This window comes from Physcomitrium patens, chromosome 2, assembly GCF_059467195.1.
Source record: "Physcomitrium patens ecotype Gransden chromosome 2, ASM5946719v1, whole genome shotgun sequence".
NCBI classification, from domain to species: Eukaryota; Viridiplantae; Streptophyta; class Bryopsida; order Funariales; family Funariaceae; genus Physcomitrium; species Physcomitrium patens.
Window position 1 is genome coordinate 12287426 of NC_143411.1, and position 19752 is coordinate 12307177.

Below are 19752 nucleotides of genomic sequence, written 5' to 3' on the forward strand. Positions count from 1 at the left end.
AGCAAACTCTACCAATGGTAAAAGAGTTGTCCAATCATCTTGTTGGTAATTAATGGTACATCTTAAATATTGCTCCAAACCTTGATTAACACTCTCCGTTTGTCCATCAGTTTGAGGATAGAATGTCGAATATAGTTTTATATCCACTTTAAGAATCTTGAAAAGAGTCCGCCAAAATCTTGATACAAATTGAGTTCCCCTATCTGATATAATATCCTTGGGTAATCCATGATAGAGATAGATATTGTCAAGAAAGAGCTTAGCTGTTTCTTCACCTGTGATAGATTTTGTACATAGTACAAAATGTACCATCTTGGTAAAACGATCTACTATCACGAATATAGAGTCATAAGAACCTGAGATTGGAAGATCCGTGATGAAGTCCATAGAAACAGAAGACCATGGTTGTTCTGGAATGGATAATGGCTGAAGAAGTCCAAAAGGTCGATGACGAGGAGTTTTCGATCTTGAGCAAACATCACATGATTATACAAAATCTTTAATTGTCTTCCACATTTGAGGCCACCAAAAATCCCTAGATATCAGCTCTAAAGTCTTATTATATCCAAAATATCCTGCTGCTGGAAAGTCGTGACGAGCTTGAAGAACACGTAAACGTGCTTCTCCTTCTGGAACATATAGGCGTCCTTCGAAATAGAGTAGGTTGTTCTTGAATTCAAATTTAGAGGGATCATGAAATTTAGAAGAATTATTCTTGATATCATTAACAAGAGGGTCTGAAGACATACTTAATTGGACTTACTTAAGAAAAGTTAAATCAACAGTCAATGTTGATTTTATTGCTCGAAGATAAAATTGCTCCGGCTTCAAGAGAACCATTCTTTGTTGCTCAAAAGCTACATCTCCTTCTTTTGGTGCAAGATAAGAACGTCTAGACAAGGCATCGGACAAACCTTATTGCTTTTCTGGCCGATAAGTGATGATGAACTCGAATCTTGCTAAAGACATGTTCCAACGAGCTTGGCGACGATTTAATACGTGTGTTGATATAAAATATTCGAGGTTCTTGTGATCCGTATACACAATGACTGGATTAGAAGCGCCTTCTAGATAATGATGCCATTCTTGAAAAGAATCCACAATTGCAAGAAGTTCTTTATCGTGGATCTCATAATTGATTTCTACTACTGAGAATTTTCTTGAATGAAAGGCTACTGGATGAAGTTTGTCATTTGTTCCCATTTGTAATAAAACCACACCTAGAGCAAAGTCCAATGCATCTGTTTCCATAAAGAATGCTTTGAAAAAATCAACACGATACAAGATTGGTACAGAAACAAACGCTGTCTTCAAAGATTCAAAAGCAACTTCCGCTTCTTGATTCCATTGGAGTTTGTCTTTACAAGTCAAACATGTAAGTAGAGCTGCAACTCAAGAAAAGTCTTTGATAAAGATCCGATAGTAGTTGGCAAATCCCAAAAAACATTGGACATCTCTTATCATTTTTGGGATCTTCCAGTCTATAATAGTTTGAACTTTCTTAGGATCCATCATAAGTCTATCATTTGAAATGATGTAACCTAAGAAATCGACTTGAGTAGTGTGGAACACACACTTTTCTATCTTGGCATAGAGTCGTGCATCTCTTAATTTTTGTAACACACGATCAACATGAAGTTCATATTCTTCTGGATTCTTAGAACAAATCAAGATGTCGTCTAGATAACAGACCACAAAATCGTCCAAAAACTCTCGAAAAACATCATTCATTAGATATTGAAAAGCTGTTGGTACATTTGTAAGTCCAAAAGGCATGACGTTGTATTCAAAATGTCCATACCTAGTTCGAAATGCAGTCTTCCATTCATCTCCTTCTTTGATGCGTATTAGATTGTATGCTCTCCGAAGATCTATTTTTGTATAGATCTTAGCTTGATTCAGCTGATCAAGAAGTCCAGATATTAAAGGTAGTGGATACCTGTTTTTGATGGTAATCTTGTTGAGTCCTCGATAATCAACACACATCCGTAATGATCCATCTTTTTTCTTCACAAATAGAATTGGAGCTCTTGCCAGAAATTTAGAATGGCGTATGAAATTCTTGGCTAGATTTTCTTCAATATACTCCTTGAGTTCAGCCAACTCATTTTGTGATAAACTGTAGATTGGTCCGAATGGCGGTTGTTGTCCTTCTTGAAGGTCAATTGAGCAATCATAGGGACGATGTTCCGGAAGTGTATCCACATTCTTTTTTTCAAATACATCTTGAAATTCTTGATATTGGCTTGGAATGCCACTTGAAGTCTTTTCACCAGTAAAAACGGGTGTGGCATAAATAATATATGGTGATTCTTTCATAGCAGTATGTAAGAAAGCTTTTGTACCTATAAATACGGGTTTAATTGAACTGGACTTATGACTCTCTATTTGATTAACTACACTATTAGTTATACTTTTAGAGAAAGTAAGAGTTCGGAAAATCCAATCTATTTGAGGGTTGTATTTTTCTAACCATGATAAACCTAAAATGACTGGATTAGAGGGAGATCTAATGATATTAAATACTACAAAACTATTATGACCATTGATTATTACTTCTATAGGAAGGATTTCATGAGTAATATCTCCAGAAGACAATGGACGACCATCTATGACTTCTACATGAACATATTTTGTTTTCTTTACTAAAGATATGCTATATCTTTTAGTAAATTCTTCATCTAAAAAATACGCTGAGGCTCTTGAATCTAACAAGGTAGAGACTTTGTAATGTTTAGGTCCTAAAATAACATTTAATGTAAAACAAGGAGAGGGCTCTGAGGAGAGAATAGGACCTTTACTAGATGTTGTGCAAGGTTCCAGCCGCACGGTCCCTATTGTAGCTGGACAAACTCGTTTTCCGACATATTGTCTTCTTTCATAGCTATACTCCTCATTTTGTGATTGCATCGTTTCTTTGGACAATGTTGAGCAGTGTGCTTTGGTTTTCTACAATATAAACATAATCCTTCTTGACGACGACGAGTCTTTTCTTGCTCAGTAAGAGATTTGAAACGTACTGCATCAATTTGCATATCCTCTACTTCCGAATGTATGTGTTAAAGAGGTGTTGGTGTTGCCATTGAATTACAGTAACATTGAGGTCCACTTGTATGGTTCTCAGATTGGAATTCAAAAAGGTGATTGTCGCACTTCACAGCAAAGTCAATTGCTTGACTCAATGTTTGAGGATCAGGTAAGTTGAGCATTAATTTTTTTACCTCATATTGTAATCCGTAGAGAAATTGGCTAATAAGTGCAGCATCATCCCACTTGATATCAGTTACAAGTTGTCGAAATTGTGAAGCATATAACGTTACTGATCGATTGCTTTGTCATAAAATATGGATCTTATTGGTTGCAACATGAATTGCATCATGTTCTCTATACATGGATCGAAACTCCGCCAAAAAAACCTCTAGATTATCTAATATTAGATCTCGTCGTTCAAGAAAAGATGAAAACCATGATAGTACTGAACCTGAAAGAAGCGTACCAATGAATCTAACTTGCGATCTTGAAGTTGGATAGCTTTGGGGTTGAAGTTCAATCACAAGTTGTACTTGATTGATAAATCCTCGAAACTTGGATCTGGTGCCATCAAACTTCTTGGGTAGGGCAATTCTTGGTTCTCTAACATTTGAAGGGCGTTCCACCATAGGAGAAAGGACATGGTTTGGTGCAGATGTTGAAGCAGCTCCAACCATTTCTATATCTTCACTTCCTGCCAATCTTGTTGCTCCTTGTGGTGGTAAATTGAGTTGATGCATCGCAAGCATTAACTCCCTCAATTGCTCTTACATTTGTGCCATTGCACTCTTCATTTCAACAAGTTCTGCCATGATAATACTTAGAAGAGAGAAGATGTCTAATATCGCTCAAGACAAATAGAAGAGAGGACTTGAGAACAAAGAAAATACTAAGGACAATATCAGTTTAGAAGAGGGTAATCCGTAACTTCTAATATGCTTATATCTTATCAAAAAAAAGGAGGTAATCCACTTTTAATCAAGATTAGACAAAGCTCTGATATTGTAGGTGTACTCTTGTCAATCTGTCAAGGACAAGAACTCAATGAAAAAACAATTCAGACAAGTGAGCCTTCACTCAAAAAAAGAAAATAAAATATAAATAAATAAGTATGTATATTGAAAGAGAAAGTGGAATGGCTATTGCCAAAAGACAAGAAAACTAGAGATCCTTGAAACTAGACTGGAAGCAAGAAAGGAGTTGACAAGAGTGAAGAAGCCTTCACTCTTGTCTCTATATATACTATCTAACTAGGGGCTATGTGGCGACGTTCTATAGGACCTCCAATATGTGTTGACTTTATAGGACACATGCCTTGACTTACAAGGCAAGTTCTTCTACGTGTGGGCCACATAGTTAGCTTGATCTTCAAGCTAACAACATGTGTGGCACATGGCCAACTTGTTGACCACGTTTCGAATGGAAAAAGTCAATTAAAGACAGCTATGAAGTCAAAGCAGCATCTATGAAGCTTCTAGGAAGCTTTCATATTAAATACTATAGAATTTACTTACTTTTATCTACTTTTACTTACTTCTACATATTTGTATATGTAATTACTAGCTTACATGATTATGTCCGTGACATTCAAACAATATGGAAATTTCTTGAGAAACTTCCTAATATCTAGTATATATTAGAGTGAAGGCTAAGGAGATCTTTAGTCTTGACAACATATTTTTTGGATTTTTAGTTCACCTTTTTTGATGTTAATCTTGATTCATCTAATTTAATCAAGTTTTTGTTAGTTTTTTTATTGAAATTCTTTTGTTCAATTCCTTGTTTAGTTTCTTATATATTATATCTATGACAGCAAGCTTTTAAAAACTTAGAAGGTATTGCTATGGCTTGACTTGTACTTCTCCAATCAAATCTTTATCTTAAACATCTTTCAAAGAGCCAATTTTTGTATGCAATGACTTAAGTAATAAATTGCTCCAATAAATTTGCTCTCAACATTGTCAACAATAAATCTTTGATATTATCTTTTAATCCATATTAAAATTGATTGGTAATGATTTTTTTATTTTAATCCACATTACAAGAAAGATTTTAGAATTTAATAGCATATATGGTGGCTAAACATGATTCTTATTGTAGTGCTACAAGCTTAGTCTCTGTTATCCTTTTATAATTACTTTTTTCAAATATAGCAATAAATATTTCTAAAAATAAATTTAAATCATAAAATAGACACGAATTTTTTTCTATCATAGGTTCAAACCAAAAAAGATCATTTCTTGATAGAATAGTACATATGAATTCAACTTGATTAAATCCATTAGGATATTGAACAAGATACAATCTTAAATATAGCTTAATTTATTGCAAAGATCTTCAAAATTTTGATCTTGTTCCATCCAACTTTTGAAGCATACTAATTCTTCTTTCCTTTATAATTATAAAAGGAAGACTTCTTGAATTTGGTCGTGAAGCTGATCTACTTGTTTTCTTCAATTACACAACTTCTTGATGTAGACTCTGGACTTCTTTTATATATATAAGAGTAAAACCTCTATAATTTATATTAGAAATATATGAGATTTTTACTCTTAGAATATTTACAAGCTTATGAAGATCTGTTATAGATACGAATCTATTCTCACTTCTGCTAAGAGTAGCATCTATAATCTTTTTTTTTATAGAGAATTCAAACAAATTCAATAAGTTAAATTAGAAAAAAATAACCTGCAATCTCTAATATCAAATGAAAATTTCCACAAAGAGGTATAATCCACTTTGTTTGAAGAAAAAATCAGTATTAAAAAACTAAATTATTTGTTTAAAGATGGATAGTCTACAGCCTTCAAAATACAACAATAGAAATGGTGTAAGCTACTCACTCCTAAAAGAAGATAAGAATAATAAGTTAGTACTCTTGTCAAACTATCAAAGATATGAATCTTTAAAAAAGAAATCCTTAATATACTCTTATATCACTCAAAAAGACTAAGAAATCAATAAAAGATGGTAATATATTGAACTAAAATGGCTATTATCAAAGACAAAAAGATTAGAAAGACTTGAAATAAGACTAAGGTTTAGAAAGGTATTGATAAGAATAAAGAAGGCTTCACTCTTACATCCATATATACTCTCTAATTAAGAGCTATGTAGCAATATTCTATAGGACTTCCAATACATGTTGACTTTACTAGACACATGTTTTAACTTGTAAGGCAAGTTATCTATATGTGCATCACATAGTTAGCTTGTTCCACAAGCTACTAATACATGTGACACGTGGCTAACTTGTTGACCAAGTTTCTAGCCTACCAATTAATTATAAATATGTGTAGAGTGAAAAAAAGCATCTATGAAGCTTCTAAGAAGCTATTCTGGAAGATATTATGAAATTAATCTATTTTTATTTATTTCTATTTAATCATATAAGTAATTATTGGAATAAATATGTATATCTATGATACCATATTGTACACATTGTAAAAATCATAATTGGCAATGCGGGCATGCAAAACAAGCTTCACTATATCAATACCAACTTAATTAGCTAAGCCTACCTTTTCATGTATTTTGATCATTTTTAGCTTCTGGCAAGAGAAAAAAAATTCAAACAAATCGTTTAAAATTCCATTTTATTTTTTGAGATTACAAGCATCTTTGTAAAGCATCAATCGTACTTCTTAATTAGCACCACTAATAACAATTTATTTTTAAATTATTATTGTAGAATCCATAGAGCAAGTGATTCCTTGAGGTCAAAAAAGTAAACCATCTTTGAACACTTTATTTGAAGCTAGTCTTTGTACTCATTCCATGGCTTTGTACTCATTTCATTTCAAGATTTTGCTAATAACGACTTATAAAGATGCTTTTGCAAGCTTAAACTTGGTTTTGGTCCACTCTATAAGAATCATGTGTAAGATTCAAGGATGCACATTATTCTCTTTACAAATTAGCAATTGTTGAGCATTGAAGTGTAACATTATATCGGATGCAGAAGTGTTGGGCATGTAGGAAGGAAAGCACTGGGCTAGTGGTGAGTGGATATTTAAGCAAATTCATGATTTTGATTCAACCTAATAAGTTTTAACCTCCTATAAGTTATGTTTTGGGAGGTGAATAACCCTAAAACTTACAAGTAGTAATACTATATGGATGTATGTATGTAAGTATATATTGAAGTGCACGATGAAGCAATTGCAGAAAATAACAATTTGGTACATGATGCAACTGTGCCCAATGGAGGCATTCTCACCAGTCCTGCATTGTTTCTGTAACTAAACTACCTTGGAATTGTGCTCACGACTGCCTGCAACTCCTCGGACCATCTACCCATTATGCAGGTTCTTCATGTGTGGACTAAAAATTCCCCTCAAAACCCCCACTGTATCTGGAAAGCTTCACCCAGAAGAAGCTTCAAACCTGAGACCTCCAGTTTCTGACCACTGTGGAACAGTTTAGCTGATGTTTTCGACAATTTCTGAGTCACATGTGCAATAGTGGGAGTAGAGTCCACCCCTAAAATCACAACGCGGTCCACAATCCAACCTTCCCACAACGCAAACTCACCCTGCTCAACTGTTGCTGTAATAACGCCGCTCTTTTGCGTCGCCACAGCTTCAAATCTCACCAGAGTAGAATGATTCCGTCGCAGGGTCATGTCGATCTCTTCTCCGTTGTCTAGGAACACGTAGCCACCAGCGGTGCTCAGGGAAGCGTCACTCGGTAGTGAAATAACCAGTGAGAACGGTGTCTTGCGCACCGCGATTGATGTCAGTGCATTTTGTTGCATCGGAATTATAGCTCCTTGGCGAACGTGTACGTTGATCACGTTCCATGGCGCTTGCAAGATGATGTGCTCACCCTTGCTAACGATCCGAGAATGATCGAACATGTTCTACCATGTGCCCGTTGGGAAGTATGCCTTAATTTCAGTGGCATTCTCTGTGATCACGGGGGATACTAGAATGTGGTTGCCGACCAGGAATTGGTAGGAGACATCAACCGCGAGGGGATCCTGTGGAAATGCGAAGAACAATGGTCTCACAATCGGATAGCCTTTCGTGTGCGCTTCATAGTTTAGCGTGTAGTAGTATGGAAGCAATTGATATTTCAGTCTTAGGGCCTTTCTTGCTGAAATGGTTGTTTTGGGAAGCAGGTAGAGCTCCTTCGGGGCGTTGTCTCTGTTAGAATGAGCTCGTGAGAAGGGGTGAAACGCTCCGGTTTGGATCCATCTGCTGCACAAGTCGTCTGAGGCCATGTCGTAGAACCCACAGATGTCTGCGCCAACCATGGGGATCCCAGCCATGCCTGAGTTCATCACTGTGACAATGGAGTATCCAATATCGCGATACGTTGCTTTGTTGTCCCCTGTCCAGTGAGCTGCATGTGCACCAGATCCAACAAAAGTTGAGCGAGACAGCAAGAACGGTCTCTTCTTCCTTACCTTCGTGAGCGCAACTTTTGTGGCGATAGATTCTGCTAATCCATACAGGCTATGAGCATCATACTCCAGAGTCCCATCCCAATGCTTCGAGGTCATAGCGGCTGTGAGGTATCCAAGCTTCTCATTTTTACCGTAGTGGTTGATTCGGAACGGTGGGTCGTCATATTTAGTGTGCGTATTAGTAAATTGTAGATAGCATTCGGTAACACCACCGAGGATTGTGCCATTCCAAGTGCAATTCGTTCCTGTGCAGAAGTTGGACAACTCGTTCATGTCGATCCACATCCCATCGAAAGGCAATTGGTCGTGGAAGAGCTGCACCTCGTTTGTCCACCATCGTATTGCATTGGGGTTCAAAAAATCTGGATAGTGGACTGGTCCGGGCCAGACTTGGCCCATATGTGGCTCTCCTTTGTCATTCTTTAGGAAGATGCCCTACTCCAATCCGCGAGAGTAGGTTTTGTAGTCGTCGTAGGCTGAGCCGATCCCTGATTAAAATCATTCTGTCAGTGATCTGTTAGAACGCAGCTAAGCTTGAGCAGGAATTATGAGGACTTCCGATGTTAAGCAAAGGATTCAATTAACTCTTACCAGGGTCCACAAGAATGACATAGTGCTGGCTATTAGCGTGTAGTTCATCGACAAAAGCACGCCATTCATGCAGTGGAAATCTTTCTTCGTCATTAGTGAAATCCAGAAACCTGTCTTAGTCGATGTCGTTCCACATTGTGTCTAATGGTATTTTAGCCTTCCTAAAATTCTCCACCACCTGCTTCACAATTGATACGTTTCGGTATCCCCATCGGCACTGGTGAAACCCTGCACCATTAGCAGCGTTATTTGTAATAAAACCATTACTAACTTTCTAGATTCAAAGCGAAACAATACGATTCAGAGCAAACATTCACTCACCGAACGACCAGTAGGGTTGCGCAGCAGGCCTGCCGACTAGCTGCGTGAACTGATCCACCACGTCCAGGGGTGTCGGCCCAGGAAAGAAGTAGAAATCTAGAACTCCTCCAATCACTCGGTACGTTAAATACTTCTCAGTGTAGCTGATTTCCATGCCATTGCTGTTCAGGAGTAGCACTCCGTGTGATACCCCTCTTTCTCGCACCTCAATGTGAAATGGCCATGATCCGTAGAGATCAACATCACCAAATAGGGCAGCGATATCAGTAGTCCACAAAGTGTAGGTTCTGTTTGGCTTGAGCTTCAAGCCATCTGACCTGGTGCTCTCCCCCAATCCGAACAGGTTACTACTCTGAGGAAGTTGTGAAGAGATTTCAATGTACTGGTCCTTGAAGATGATAGGATTGAATAGAAGGTTTGAGGTGTCTCCAGGCGGAGTGGAGTTGAACAACACGTCACCGTTAGATACTCGGGTCACTGCAAAACCGAATGGTTTGATAGTGTGGGTGACAAATAGCAATGGAGAGTCCGTTGATGCAGCCAGGTTGGAGTCGATTTTCTGTCGGGGAATCAAATTGTGAGGGATTTCCCACCTTGGGTTTTTGGCATCGGAGATGTACACTCGCAGCTGTGTACTCTTCTCAACCCTGAGAAATGGGAGCACAAGAAAAATGTATATATATTGTATTAATAAGACTCGATTTTAAGCTTGATGGAAACTTTCGTTTCATTCAATGCTCAGATTACTACAATGACAACAGCTTTAGCAAGAACGCTGAATCTTCTGTAAGACTGAGATGCAGTGCTACCCAAAAACAGAAAATCCACGTATTCGAGCATCAGACTCACTAAATGAATTCAACGTTGTGTAATCTGCATCTGTATACTTACAACTCGAGTACATAATTCAAAGATGGCACATTAAAAAGAGCACAGTCCTCGTTACGAAAAAATGAAACTTGTAACAAAGCGATATCAAAAAATGATAAACTAGCGATTTTGGGTGGCCCAGCGCCACTAAGATGGAACCATCGCGTAAGGTGAGTGTTCACGATTTCTCAACTACAAAACACTTCCTAAAGAGCTTTGAATGACCACACCGCCCATCATCATCGAACCCAGAGCATTGCACGGTCCAGGTGACTCACATCAATGGGAAACAAGAACACGCGAATAAAATAGAAGAGTTGGATACCTGACAATGAAGCTAAGAGGACTGATATCCTGGCCCAATGCATCGTCTCCGAATCCACCAGAAAGCACCAACTTCGCCTCAAATCCTTGTTGGCCAGCAAACTCCTCCACTGCCGAAACCTCGTACAATGGTGATCCTCCACCAGCTCGGTTCGCAGTGGCAGCTTTACGACCCGGAATCAACAACACCAGGCGCATCCACAACAAGAAGCTCATGATCAGCTGCATGATCAACGCCTCCTTCTGCATCACCACGCTCACACTATAACCTGCCACTTCCACACTTCCGGACTGATATGCATGGTCCGGGTCGATCGCCACCCTAACAGGCAGTCGATCAGGTCGTCTCGTGCTCTTATCCTTCAGTGTTGATCCACTGGAACTCCACCAAGTACCGAACTTCTGCTTGTGTCGGTCGCCCCTGCAGCCATCGCTGAGCTCCAGGGGCTATCAACGCTGGTATCCTACGCACAAAGCTGGTCCAGACTGCGAGATGAATGCTTGCAAGCCCACACCACAGCTCCTCTTCTGGAGAAGCAAGCACTCAACTGGCAGAGTGAGCGAATGAATAGTTGATCAAAATGTCTAGATCTGTGAATGAATAGATGCATGACCTGTGAAGATGGGTCTTGTGGCCCTTGTGGGTATTGTAATATTGTTCAGAAGGCACCACCACAATACTGTGAAAAGAATCCAGCGCTAGGAAAAGATTAAAAAATAACATATTATTTCAGTGTAGAAAACTTATCATGTGAATGCAATCCTCGTCACTGCAACTCTGCATCCTGTATTCGGAGTATGTTGTATTCTTACTGAAATCAGAACATTTTATCTTACTTTAATAACTGGATTTTAACACTTTTGATATTCAATATTTTGAAGTAAAACACAACACAGACTTTTGCAAAAAAATTGATTTATTTTTATTTTTACTCAATTAAAACATTGAAAATAATTATAATATTTGTTTTTAACAACAAGTGTATCATGCCATACTTTAAGCATCAATAGCTCCAACTTACAATCAAGTGAAAATATTTATTTTTTTATTTATTTATTTATCATCAAAAAAATTAAATCACTCAAATTAATAATTATTCCCAAATTTACTTCGCAACAACTCTGCTTCCAAAAATTGTGAGTATTTTTTCTTACTTATCTTCTTGGCTTTTTATATTGTACAATAACTGCATAATTTGTATAGTATTTGTGACTCATGACATGACATTAAGTTTTTTAATAATGATATGTTAAAAAACCATCATAGCAAACATAATATTTATTATACAAAATAAATAGTAATATAAATAATATTTTATTTTATTTTATTATTTATAACTTTATATTTTCATTTTATTATTTATATGTATTTTAAATTTTGGATGTGGTGATAAGTTCTAAAATAAAATAAAATAGAACTTATCACCACATCCAAAATTTAAAATACATATATATATAATTATTAATGTCATTAACCAAAAAAACTTTAAAATAGATGTAAGATTATTTTTCTAATTACATCCAATATCAAGTAAAAAATACCTAGATTTATATAAATTAAATTATTTTTTAAAAATAGTATATATAAATATTATATTAAGTACAAATTAATAAAAGTACAATTTAAATTACTATTCTATCAATGTATATATATATATATATATATATATATATATTTATAGTTTTACATAAAATAGTTTATCAAATATATATATATATATATATATATATATAGTTTTACATAAAATAGTTTATCAAATATATATATATATATATATATATATATATATATATATAGTTTTACATAAAATAGTTTATCAAATATATATATATATATATATATATATATATGTATATATAGTTTTACATAAAATAGTTTATCAAATATATATATATATATATATATATATATATATTTATTTATATTTATAGTTTTACATAAAATAGTTTATCAAATATATATATATATATATATATATATATTAATAATCCTTAAAATCAAAAATTAGGAATTTATATCTTAAGAAGCTCATCTCATAGCGGACAAATGATTTCTATTGAATGACACAATTTTCTTGGAACACTTGTAGAAACACATCATCAAAATGTAAAAATAGTTTTGTTGTCTCTCTAAAAAATCTTTCAATTTATGCAAAATATATCTTAAATCATTTTTAAAACATTCCAAAACACCATTATAGGTGAGTTTGGAACTTGCTGCAAAATTCTTTAAAATAAACCTAATAGTCATTTGAAAGACTCAATTGTCATTCCACAAAACCTTCCACAATAGAACCATCTATCCTCGAACAAGACCTAACAAGCCTATTGCATCATCCGACAAATCTATTAAATAGTTTCACTGTAAATTGGAGCTAGGAAGACATTGAATGAAGCACCATGTAAGAATCACTTCACAAAACAGTTGCACCATAAAACTTTCTATCAAACATCTTTTGATTCATGTGACCTTATTCTACTTCAGGTGAAATTAGAATGCCTGCACTTCAAAAACAATAGTTGTTTTCAACACTTATATTCATGATTATATGTATATATATATATATATAACAGCACTCAACACGCAATACAGAAGTTATATGAATTCTAGGAAGGGCCTCCACGTAGGCAGGCTTGAATTAGAACCAATCTTGAAGGATAGCAACGAATTTGTGACTTAAACTTTACCTGGACGAGAATCTTAGCACGGGAAAATGAGCAGATTCTGGGCGATTGAAGAGAGCCTGTTACAGATTCTGCGTCTGGAAATTCAATTTGCACTATTCTGGTTCGAGCTTTAAATTGATAGCAATGACGCAAGTACGGTGCATCGATCTGAGCTCCATGACGAACGAGTTCTTCGAATCCATCCCGCCCATCTGCGTTGTCAAGAGTACACTCGAAACCGCCGCAGGTTATGAAGATTTGAGATAATAATACACTGAGAAGAAGTGGGTGCACGGAGATGGGAAAACGATAAGTCCAGCCAGGAATGCGAAAGACGAAATTAAAGAATAGTTCTGCATCACAAAGTCCTAAAAAAACCCAACGATGATGGAGAATTTTGAGCTGGAGTTGTGGATCACTGGATTAGGTCCCATCGCGCCGTCCTGACTACTCAGCCCCAAAGAGACAAGCATGTGCGCCTGTGAAAAGCATATTCAGAGGAATTCTTTGAGATTAGTCTAGTCCATACCATGCTTACAAAATTGTACACCTTTCAAGACACAAAAAACAGTCTTGCCTCGAAAGAACTTGAGTGGCCGCCTTCCCCACAGTTTCAAGTGCCTTCAAGGTACTACCTACTCTACTCACGTTGCCCACACTGCCCAGAAGATATTTCTTAGCAGAAAAGGTGGTTGCTAGAGCGGTACAGCAGATGGGATTTGCCGATGACACAGGCCGGTGGCCGAGAGTGGAACTACAAAGCAAACCTCGCTAATCTAAGGATCTCCAGACACAGAGACGTGGCACAGGTCAATCTTTGGCAGGGATTCCTCGGAACCGAGTCACCCGCTCCTTCATAGCATCACGTTGTCGCTGAGCAATCTTGTTACTAGGATCGAATTGCAAGGCTTCCTCGTAAGCTTTCAGGGCTTTCTGGAAATCCTTTTTCACTTCATACGCATTTCCTAGGTTGTTCCATGCAGTCACATACCCAGGTTGAAGCGTCACTGCCTTCTCGTACTGGCTGATGGACGCATCGAGCTTGTCGTCGCTGAAATAGCTGAAGCCCAACGCATTGTACACCTGAAAGCTCCAAACCAGAGGTGAGACTTGAGGGGAAAAAAAGGCGCCCAATCAGATGACTAAAATACCACGTGGAATTTTCCAATTCCCTCTCACTAATCGTTGATAAGAGTGATGTTGAAAGAGTATTATAAAACTATTCTTGACACCAAGAATACTACCTCCAATTGCTTCACTCGCTCAGCAAACGTACAAACCCATTTCAAAGACACCGTAAGAGAGTGAGCACGGATCTTTCACTTGTTTCACGCATTTCTTTCGACGGCAAACACATAAAACTGATCCAAAAATTATGAAACAGTAAGGGTATAAAAGGATAGCTCTTCAGGAACACACCTGCGCCAAGTCGGCTTCATCACCATCCCATTTCTTGATAGCTTGCTCCAGATACTTGTTTGCAAGCACATAGTACTTCTTTCGCAGCATAACAGCTCCTAGCTCAAAGAATTCCTCTGAAGAAGCCTCTCCACTACGCACTCGATCCTACAAATAACAGGAAACAAAACCAAAACCTTTTAATTCGATGAACTCGTGCATCGAAAACAGAAAATTAGGGGATTACCGCATCCACAGCCCGAACATTGCTGTTCAATTTCTCCACAAACAATCTGATAGTGAAATTAGAATGACTTATAAATTAGTCTCCGTGTCCACTAGTGAATGTATAAGAGGCGGATCGTGGCATCACAATTTATACCTGCAAATCTTTGGCCGCAGACTCTAACTCACGGCGGATGAGAACTTGACGAACCACCAAGAAACTACCAGCCGCCAGCAGAGATAACAAAGCTCCCAAGTAGATCAACTGCACTCCGAATTCCAAACCAGCACCAACCTCGCCGTATGCCATGTTTGGTTCAAAGACGGAAGCATTTGCTGTACCAGGGAACCCCGCCAAGGCAGGCAGGGCGAGAAGACCTACCAATGCACTGTTTGAAATTGCATCTTCACCTGCTGCCCCACCAGTCAATCCGTCTAACCACAAGTATTAGTATTCTAATATATGACTAATCAAACGATCATAGTAACCTTCCACCTCTGAAGTGTATCACTGAAATTCACGAGTAGCATTAAATGTACTATGACTTCAAGTAAACTCTTAGGAATTATGAATAGAATTGCCCATTCTAAAGAACGATTCCAGAAGTGAAACTAATAAATTTCGAAGCATGTATCTTGATACGCACACAATATTCCGCAGGATGCATCACATCATCACCCTCAGAAGTGACGATTGATCGACAGGGCAAATGCACAACGCTACATATCGTTAATTACTATTTTCTGAAAAGGTGTTAACAACACACCATTCTCAGTTGAGCAGAAATCGTTGGTGAAGATATTTTTCAGATAAACATTTTGCCTCCAGTGTGAAGAGTCTCTTGCAGCTGATGAATATTGCAGCTGGGAAAGCTGTTTTCTCCCCGAACAAACACATTCCAAACATCGCATGAGCAAATGCAAAGCTGAACGACCAACTTCACCGCAAGAATCAACTACCACCAGACCATAATTTTTTATCATGTTTCTGCAAATTCCACCTAATAATCGGAATAACTTGGCCTTGTCCATCAACAGAACTCTTAACCAATAACGCTTATCCAAAATGAGGTCATTATTTTTGAACTCTTGCTCACTTAGGGTTACACGAAGTAAAGCTAAGTCTGAGAGGTTTAAGGGGCAAAAAACCCACACAGTTCCAACACATGATCTTGAATGAAGAAAGTTAAGAGTCGTGTTCAATCAATCAAACATAAGGTCTAGAACCCTTTGTGTCTCCAAACTGCAAGCGAAATGGCCAGAATCCCACCAATCCCTCGGCGGGCATTCTTAATCGAGAAAACACCAGACGAACCAAAATCCACTTGAGGAAACACGAAGCCCGTACCCGAGAAGCCAGGGTCGCAGTAACAAACTCCGATTGCACCACAGCGGTCCTCTTCCGCCCAATTGTCAAGCAACTTCCAAACTTCCCACCCACAAACCTCGCATTGCACCTCCCAGGCCTTTTGCCCTCAATAGACTGAATCTGCAGTGGCAGCAGCGCAACGCCTTCCGCGCCCCCGAGAACCCGGCAGCTGGCCATCGCAGCTGCCATCAACGCTACAACTCTCTATATCAGAAACCTAATCTCAGAAGACTCTCAAACAAACAAAACACCCTCCGCCAACACGAACCGCAACTGACAATCCTAAAAACCTCTCTACCGCCAAGAACGAACCTCCCACAATCCTCAAATCTACTGTATCATTAGGCTACCACGGATGGCCACTCTAAAGCTACGGAAGTGGGATTAGCGACCACCAAAGAAGCGGAATCGAGGAATAAAGGGTAATTCGGGAGATAGTTTGCTCCCGGTCAACCGCAGGAGTAAACCTGCTGGGGTGGGGTTCGACTCGAAGAACAACTGGTGGGGAAAAAAAATACCACAAATGTTGATTAACTGGATATTGAAACAACGGAGGACGGGCGGTGGTGGAATGAATTCAGATGGGGATTGGGAAGGCCTCAGCAGAGGTCCGGAAAGACGATTGGTGAATCTTATCTGTACCGACCGGACCAATCTTGTGCCGGTTGCATCCATCTCGCTTCATCTCGTCCCAGTTCTGGACAGCCTGGTTGGTCAGTCTCGCTTGCCATGTGGCATTTTCTCGTGCAGTAGATGTTTATGAAGCACCTAATGAAATTGTTAACTTTATCGTACATGATTCCGAAACTACTTTCACTACCACGTACCCGACTTCGGATATTTTCCCGATTAGATAAGGGGCAATAAATACAGAAATGAGACGCATAGCTTCTGGGAGCTTTCCAAGTTTGAAAAGAAATAAGAAAAAAAAATTAGGTAGCGCATACAAGGATTAGTGAGCTCCGTAACAAGAAGAAAAAGTAATGCCCAATCTGAAGGGTGATTTGCACCACATTTTGAAACAATAAAGAAATACATATGAAACCACAAGTTTCCCAACTTTGACTACGTAGATTGATCGTGATAACCAGAGGCCAACTCTTTGGAACGTAAACAAGTATTCCGGTCCAAATGGCTAAAGTGCATCTTTCCAACATTGTCATCTCCAAAAAGCAACAAATCCTGCGTTGTATGACCACCCACACTTCTTCTTTCTCATGGTCTATGAAATGTACTGCACCTATACATAGATGGAGACCTCTTCAAGTAAATTTAGGGGATTGTAAGGCTCCGTTTTGAGTGAAGGATAGATCTAATTCAAATCAGGAAGACGGTCTATGTTACGAGCAAAATTGTGAAAAGAGCCCCTGGTTGTGTCAGGATTCAGGTATTGCAGCAGGCACCTCGCCCGGGAAAGGTGCAAGTTCATTCCTATTGAACCTGTCCTCATCATAAAAGCTAGCTCGCACTACGCGGCCTCCAAAGAATCGACCATCCAGATCTACAAGGGCTTTGGTGGTTTGCTCCGATCGTTCAAACTGCACAAAAATTCGAACTGCTTCTGTGGCAGGAAAGTTGGGCTCCGTAATCTCGAAGATCAGGACCCGAGTTACTGTTCCATATTTAGAGCACTCAGACGAGATTTCATCTTCAAGCTCAGAATCAACTTCCCCGGGTCCGACCTGACAACACGTAGTTCATGAAAATTCAGTGACAGATTTCAAAATAAAAGAAATGAAAGTAAAACACCTAAGAAGTTTGTTTAATTTTATGACCTTCGAAATGCAGTACTTCAAAGAGTTGATAAAACAGGATCATACGAAGGAACATATCTGACTGTCCTATTCAATATTTACAGTGTGAGAGCACATTGTCCAACGTGATCAATGCTTGCATACAATGCATTCATTGGCATCCTCTATCCCAAGTTCATTTCCAGCTAGCAATTAACTTAATACAGTCCTACATCAAATGCAATTCAATCCAACCATCTGACCAAATCAATTACATATATGTAAAGATCAAAACCACACACCATGTTGCGAAGCAGTACAACTCGTGTGGGAGATCCGGATATGGAAACTCCTTTCACAGCCGGCTTCTTATCCACAACAGGAGCTGCAGCAGGCGTGAGAGCTGCATTCACAATCACACCAGCCCGTTTATCTGTCTTCCGAGCCATTAGCGGCACAGTGATTCCCTGTTCTTGCTTCCCAAGCCCTTGCCCTTCTTTCCACCCCATTCTAGCCATCATCCTCTGAGCAGCAGTCATGGAACTCGTCTTGCTCGCACTAAACCCTTCACTACTCTTCGGCGGCGATGGAGACCTTGCTCGAGCGGGGCTTGGACTTGAGTCTGCCACTCTAGCTGCAGACAGCATCGCTCGTCTTTTCCAAGCTTCCTCTCCACTAATTCGCAATGCAGCCCGCTGCTCAGGCCCCTGCTCCTTCTCTCTTTCCATCTCTCTCTCCCTCTCCAATTCCCTCTGTCTCATCAAAGCTTCACGCTCTCGCTCACGATCTTCCTCCTCCTGACGCCGCCTCTCAACCTCCATACGCATCTCCTCCTCTATTTTCCGTCGCCTCCGCTCTCTGCAATATTCATCGTAATCATTCGGCCTAGCTGGATCGTACTCTTCCAGCACTCTACTACTCACCGCCACAAGAGCCGGCTGTACTGGCACAGGCTGCGAAATTGGCATCTCGGACGTAGCAGGCACATTGCCAACACCCACCCCATCGGTGATCCATCGTGAAGTCGCTAACAACCCTCGCGGTACAGCCGAAGGTGCTTTCGGCTTCGTTGCTGATACCTGGTTCCGTAACACCGACGTCGGAGGCGCAAACAAGTTAGGTTTTCTCACATTCGAAGGTGCAAGCTTACTGTTACTCCACACAGAGGCTCCCACAGGCCCGCTCGACGGCACTCCCGTATTCTTCCCCGAGCCCTCGTCATCCCCCGACGCAGACGGGGGCGGCAGATCCCCATACAAACCTCCCAACATCGGTCAAACCACGAACTACCACCTAAACCCCAGACCAAGGTCCTCCACTGCAACTGCACTGGTTGTTCCAAAATCACTCCCACAACAAGAAACAATTTCGAAAATTGGTCACAAGAACGACCTAGTTCTCCGACGCGAAAACAAAGAGAGGAAGAAGTAAATACAAATCCAATGCTAAACCAATTAAACGCCAAACAGGCTAAGATCACTTTCGTAAAAAATGATGAAAAAAAGAAGAAAAAAAGCAAATAATTCCGAACTGGAAATTTTCCTGAAGCCTCTTCTTCCACTCTCAGATTCTAATAAAAAAATGCAAGATTTCCCGAGGCTACTGTGGCCAAAATTCCTGTCCCGCCATCAACAGCTATGGTGAACAACGCCAGCATTGGCAGAAACCAAGAGGTCCACAGAGCAAAGCAGAGATCCAACAACCCTAAGAAGCGGCAAACTTCTCAGTTTGAGAGGATGACAGTTCTGGTCGTAACAATCGCCTACTCCCACAGTTTTCCTCTTGTGGAATTTGCATGCGGATCGCAGAGAAAT

General features: G+C 39.0%; 3 protein-coding genes across 5 annotated transcripts; all 3 read right to left on the reverse strand.

The window, feature by feature from the left end:
• Positions 1 to 7855: 7855 nt before the first annotated feature.
• Positions 7856 to 9259, reverse strand: LOC112274362 (alpha-xylosidase 1). The gene is made up of 2 exons (XM_090246900.1): positions 9032 to 9259; positions 7856 to 8928 (listed from the first exon to the last, which is right to left on the reverse strand). The coding sequence occupies exon 2, from the start codon at positions 8837 to 8839 to the stop codon at positions 7892 to 7894; it is 948 nt and encodes a 315-aa protein (XP_090103026.1). The 5' UTR covers positions 8840 to 8928; positions 9032 to 9259; the 3' UTR covers positions 7856 to 7891.
• Positions 9260 to 13706: 4447 nt separating this feature from the next.
• On the reverse strand, positions 13707 to 16477 carry LOC112277583 (tetratricopeptide repeat domain-containing protein PYG7, chloroplastic). Of its 3 annotated transcripts, none has more exons than XM_024510119.3 (5): positions 16185 to 16477; positions 15604 to 15709; positions 14994 to 15247; positions 14633 to 14779; positions 13707 to 14296 (listed from the first exon to the last, which is right to left on the reverse strand). In XM_024510119.3, the coding sequence occupies exons 1-5, from the start codon at positions 16392 to 16394 to the stop codon at positions 14024 to 14026; spliced, it is 990 nt and encodes a 329-aa protein (XP_024365887.1). In that variant the 5' UTR covers positions 16395 to 16477; the 3' UTR covers positions 13707 to 14023. The 3 variants fall into 3 exon arrangements, with proteins under 3 accessions (XP_024365887.1, XP_024365879.1, XP_024365871.1); XM_024510111.3 differs by having other exon boundaries at positions 14994 to 15250; XM_024510103.3 differs by having other exon boundaries at positions 14994 to 15271.
• A 709-nt stretch (positions 16478 to 17186) lies between these two features.
• Positions 17187 to 19705, reverse strand: LOC112277578 (DNA-damage-repair/toleration protein 111). The gene is made up of 2 exons (XM_024510091.3): positions 18241 to 19705; positions 17187 to 17887 (listed from the first exon to the last, which is right to left on the reverse strand). The coding sequence occupies exons 1-2, from the start codon at positions 19207 to 19209 to the stop codon at positions 17582 to 17584; spliced, it is 1275 nt and encodes a 424-aa protein (XP_024365859.1). The 5' UTR covers positions 19210 to 19705; the 3' UTR covers positions 17187 to 17581.
• Positions 19706 to 19752: the final 47 nt, after the last annotated feature.

What these genes read in the sequence shown, in the direction of transcription:
- LOC112274362 (XM_090246900.1), bottom strand. Translation starts at nt 8,839, where the DNA reads ATGGGCCAAGTCTGGCCCGGACCAGTCCACTATCCAGATTTTTTGAAC.
- LOC112277583 (XM_024510103.3), bottom strand. Translation starts at nt 16,394, where the DNA reads ATGGCAGCTGCGATGGCCAGCTGCCGGGTTCTCGGGGGCGCGGAAGGC. An exon ending in TTTCTGCTCAACTGAGAATG is followed by an intron (nt 15,272 to 15,603) that starts GTGTGTTGTTAA and finishes ACTTGTGGTTAG; the next exon opens with ACGGATTGACTGGTGGGGCA. An exon ending in CTGCGGCCAAAGATTTGCAG is followed by an intron (nt 14,780 to 14,993) that starts GTATAAATTGTG and finishes TGTTATTTGTAG; the next exon opens with GATCGAGTGCGTAGTGGAGA.
- LOC112277578 (XM_024510091.3), bottom strand. Translation starts at nt 19,209, where the DNA reads ATGTTGGGAGGTTTGTATGGGGATCTGCCGCCCCCGTCTGCGTCGGGG. An exon ending in TTGTACTGCTTCGCAACATG is followed by an intron (nt 17,888 to 18,240) that starts GTGTGTGGTTTT and finishes ACGTGTTGTCAG; the next exon opens with GTCGGACCCGGGGAAGTTGA.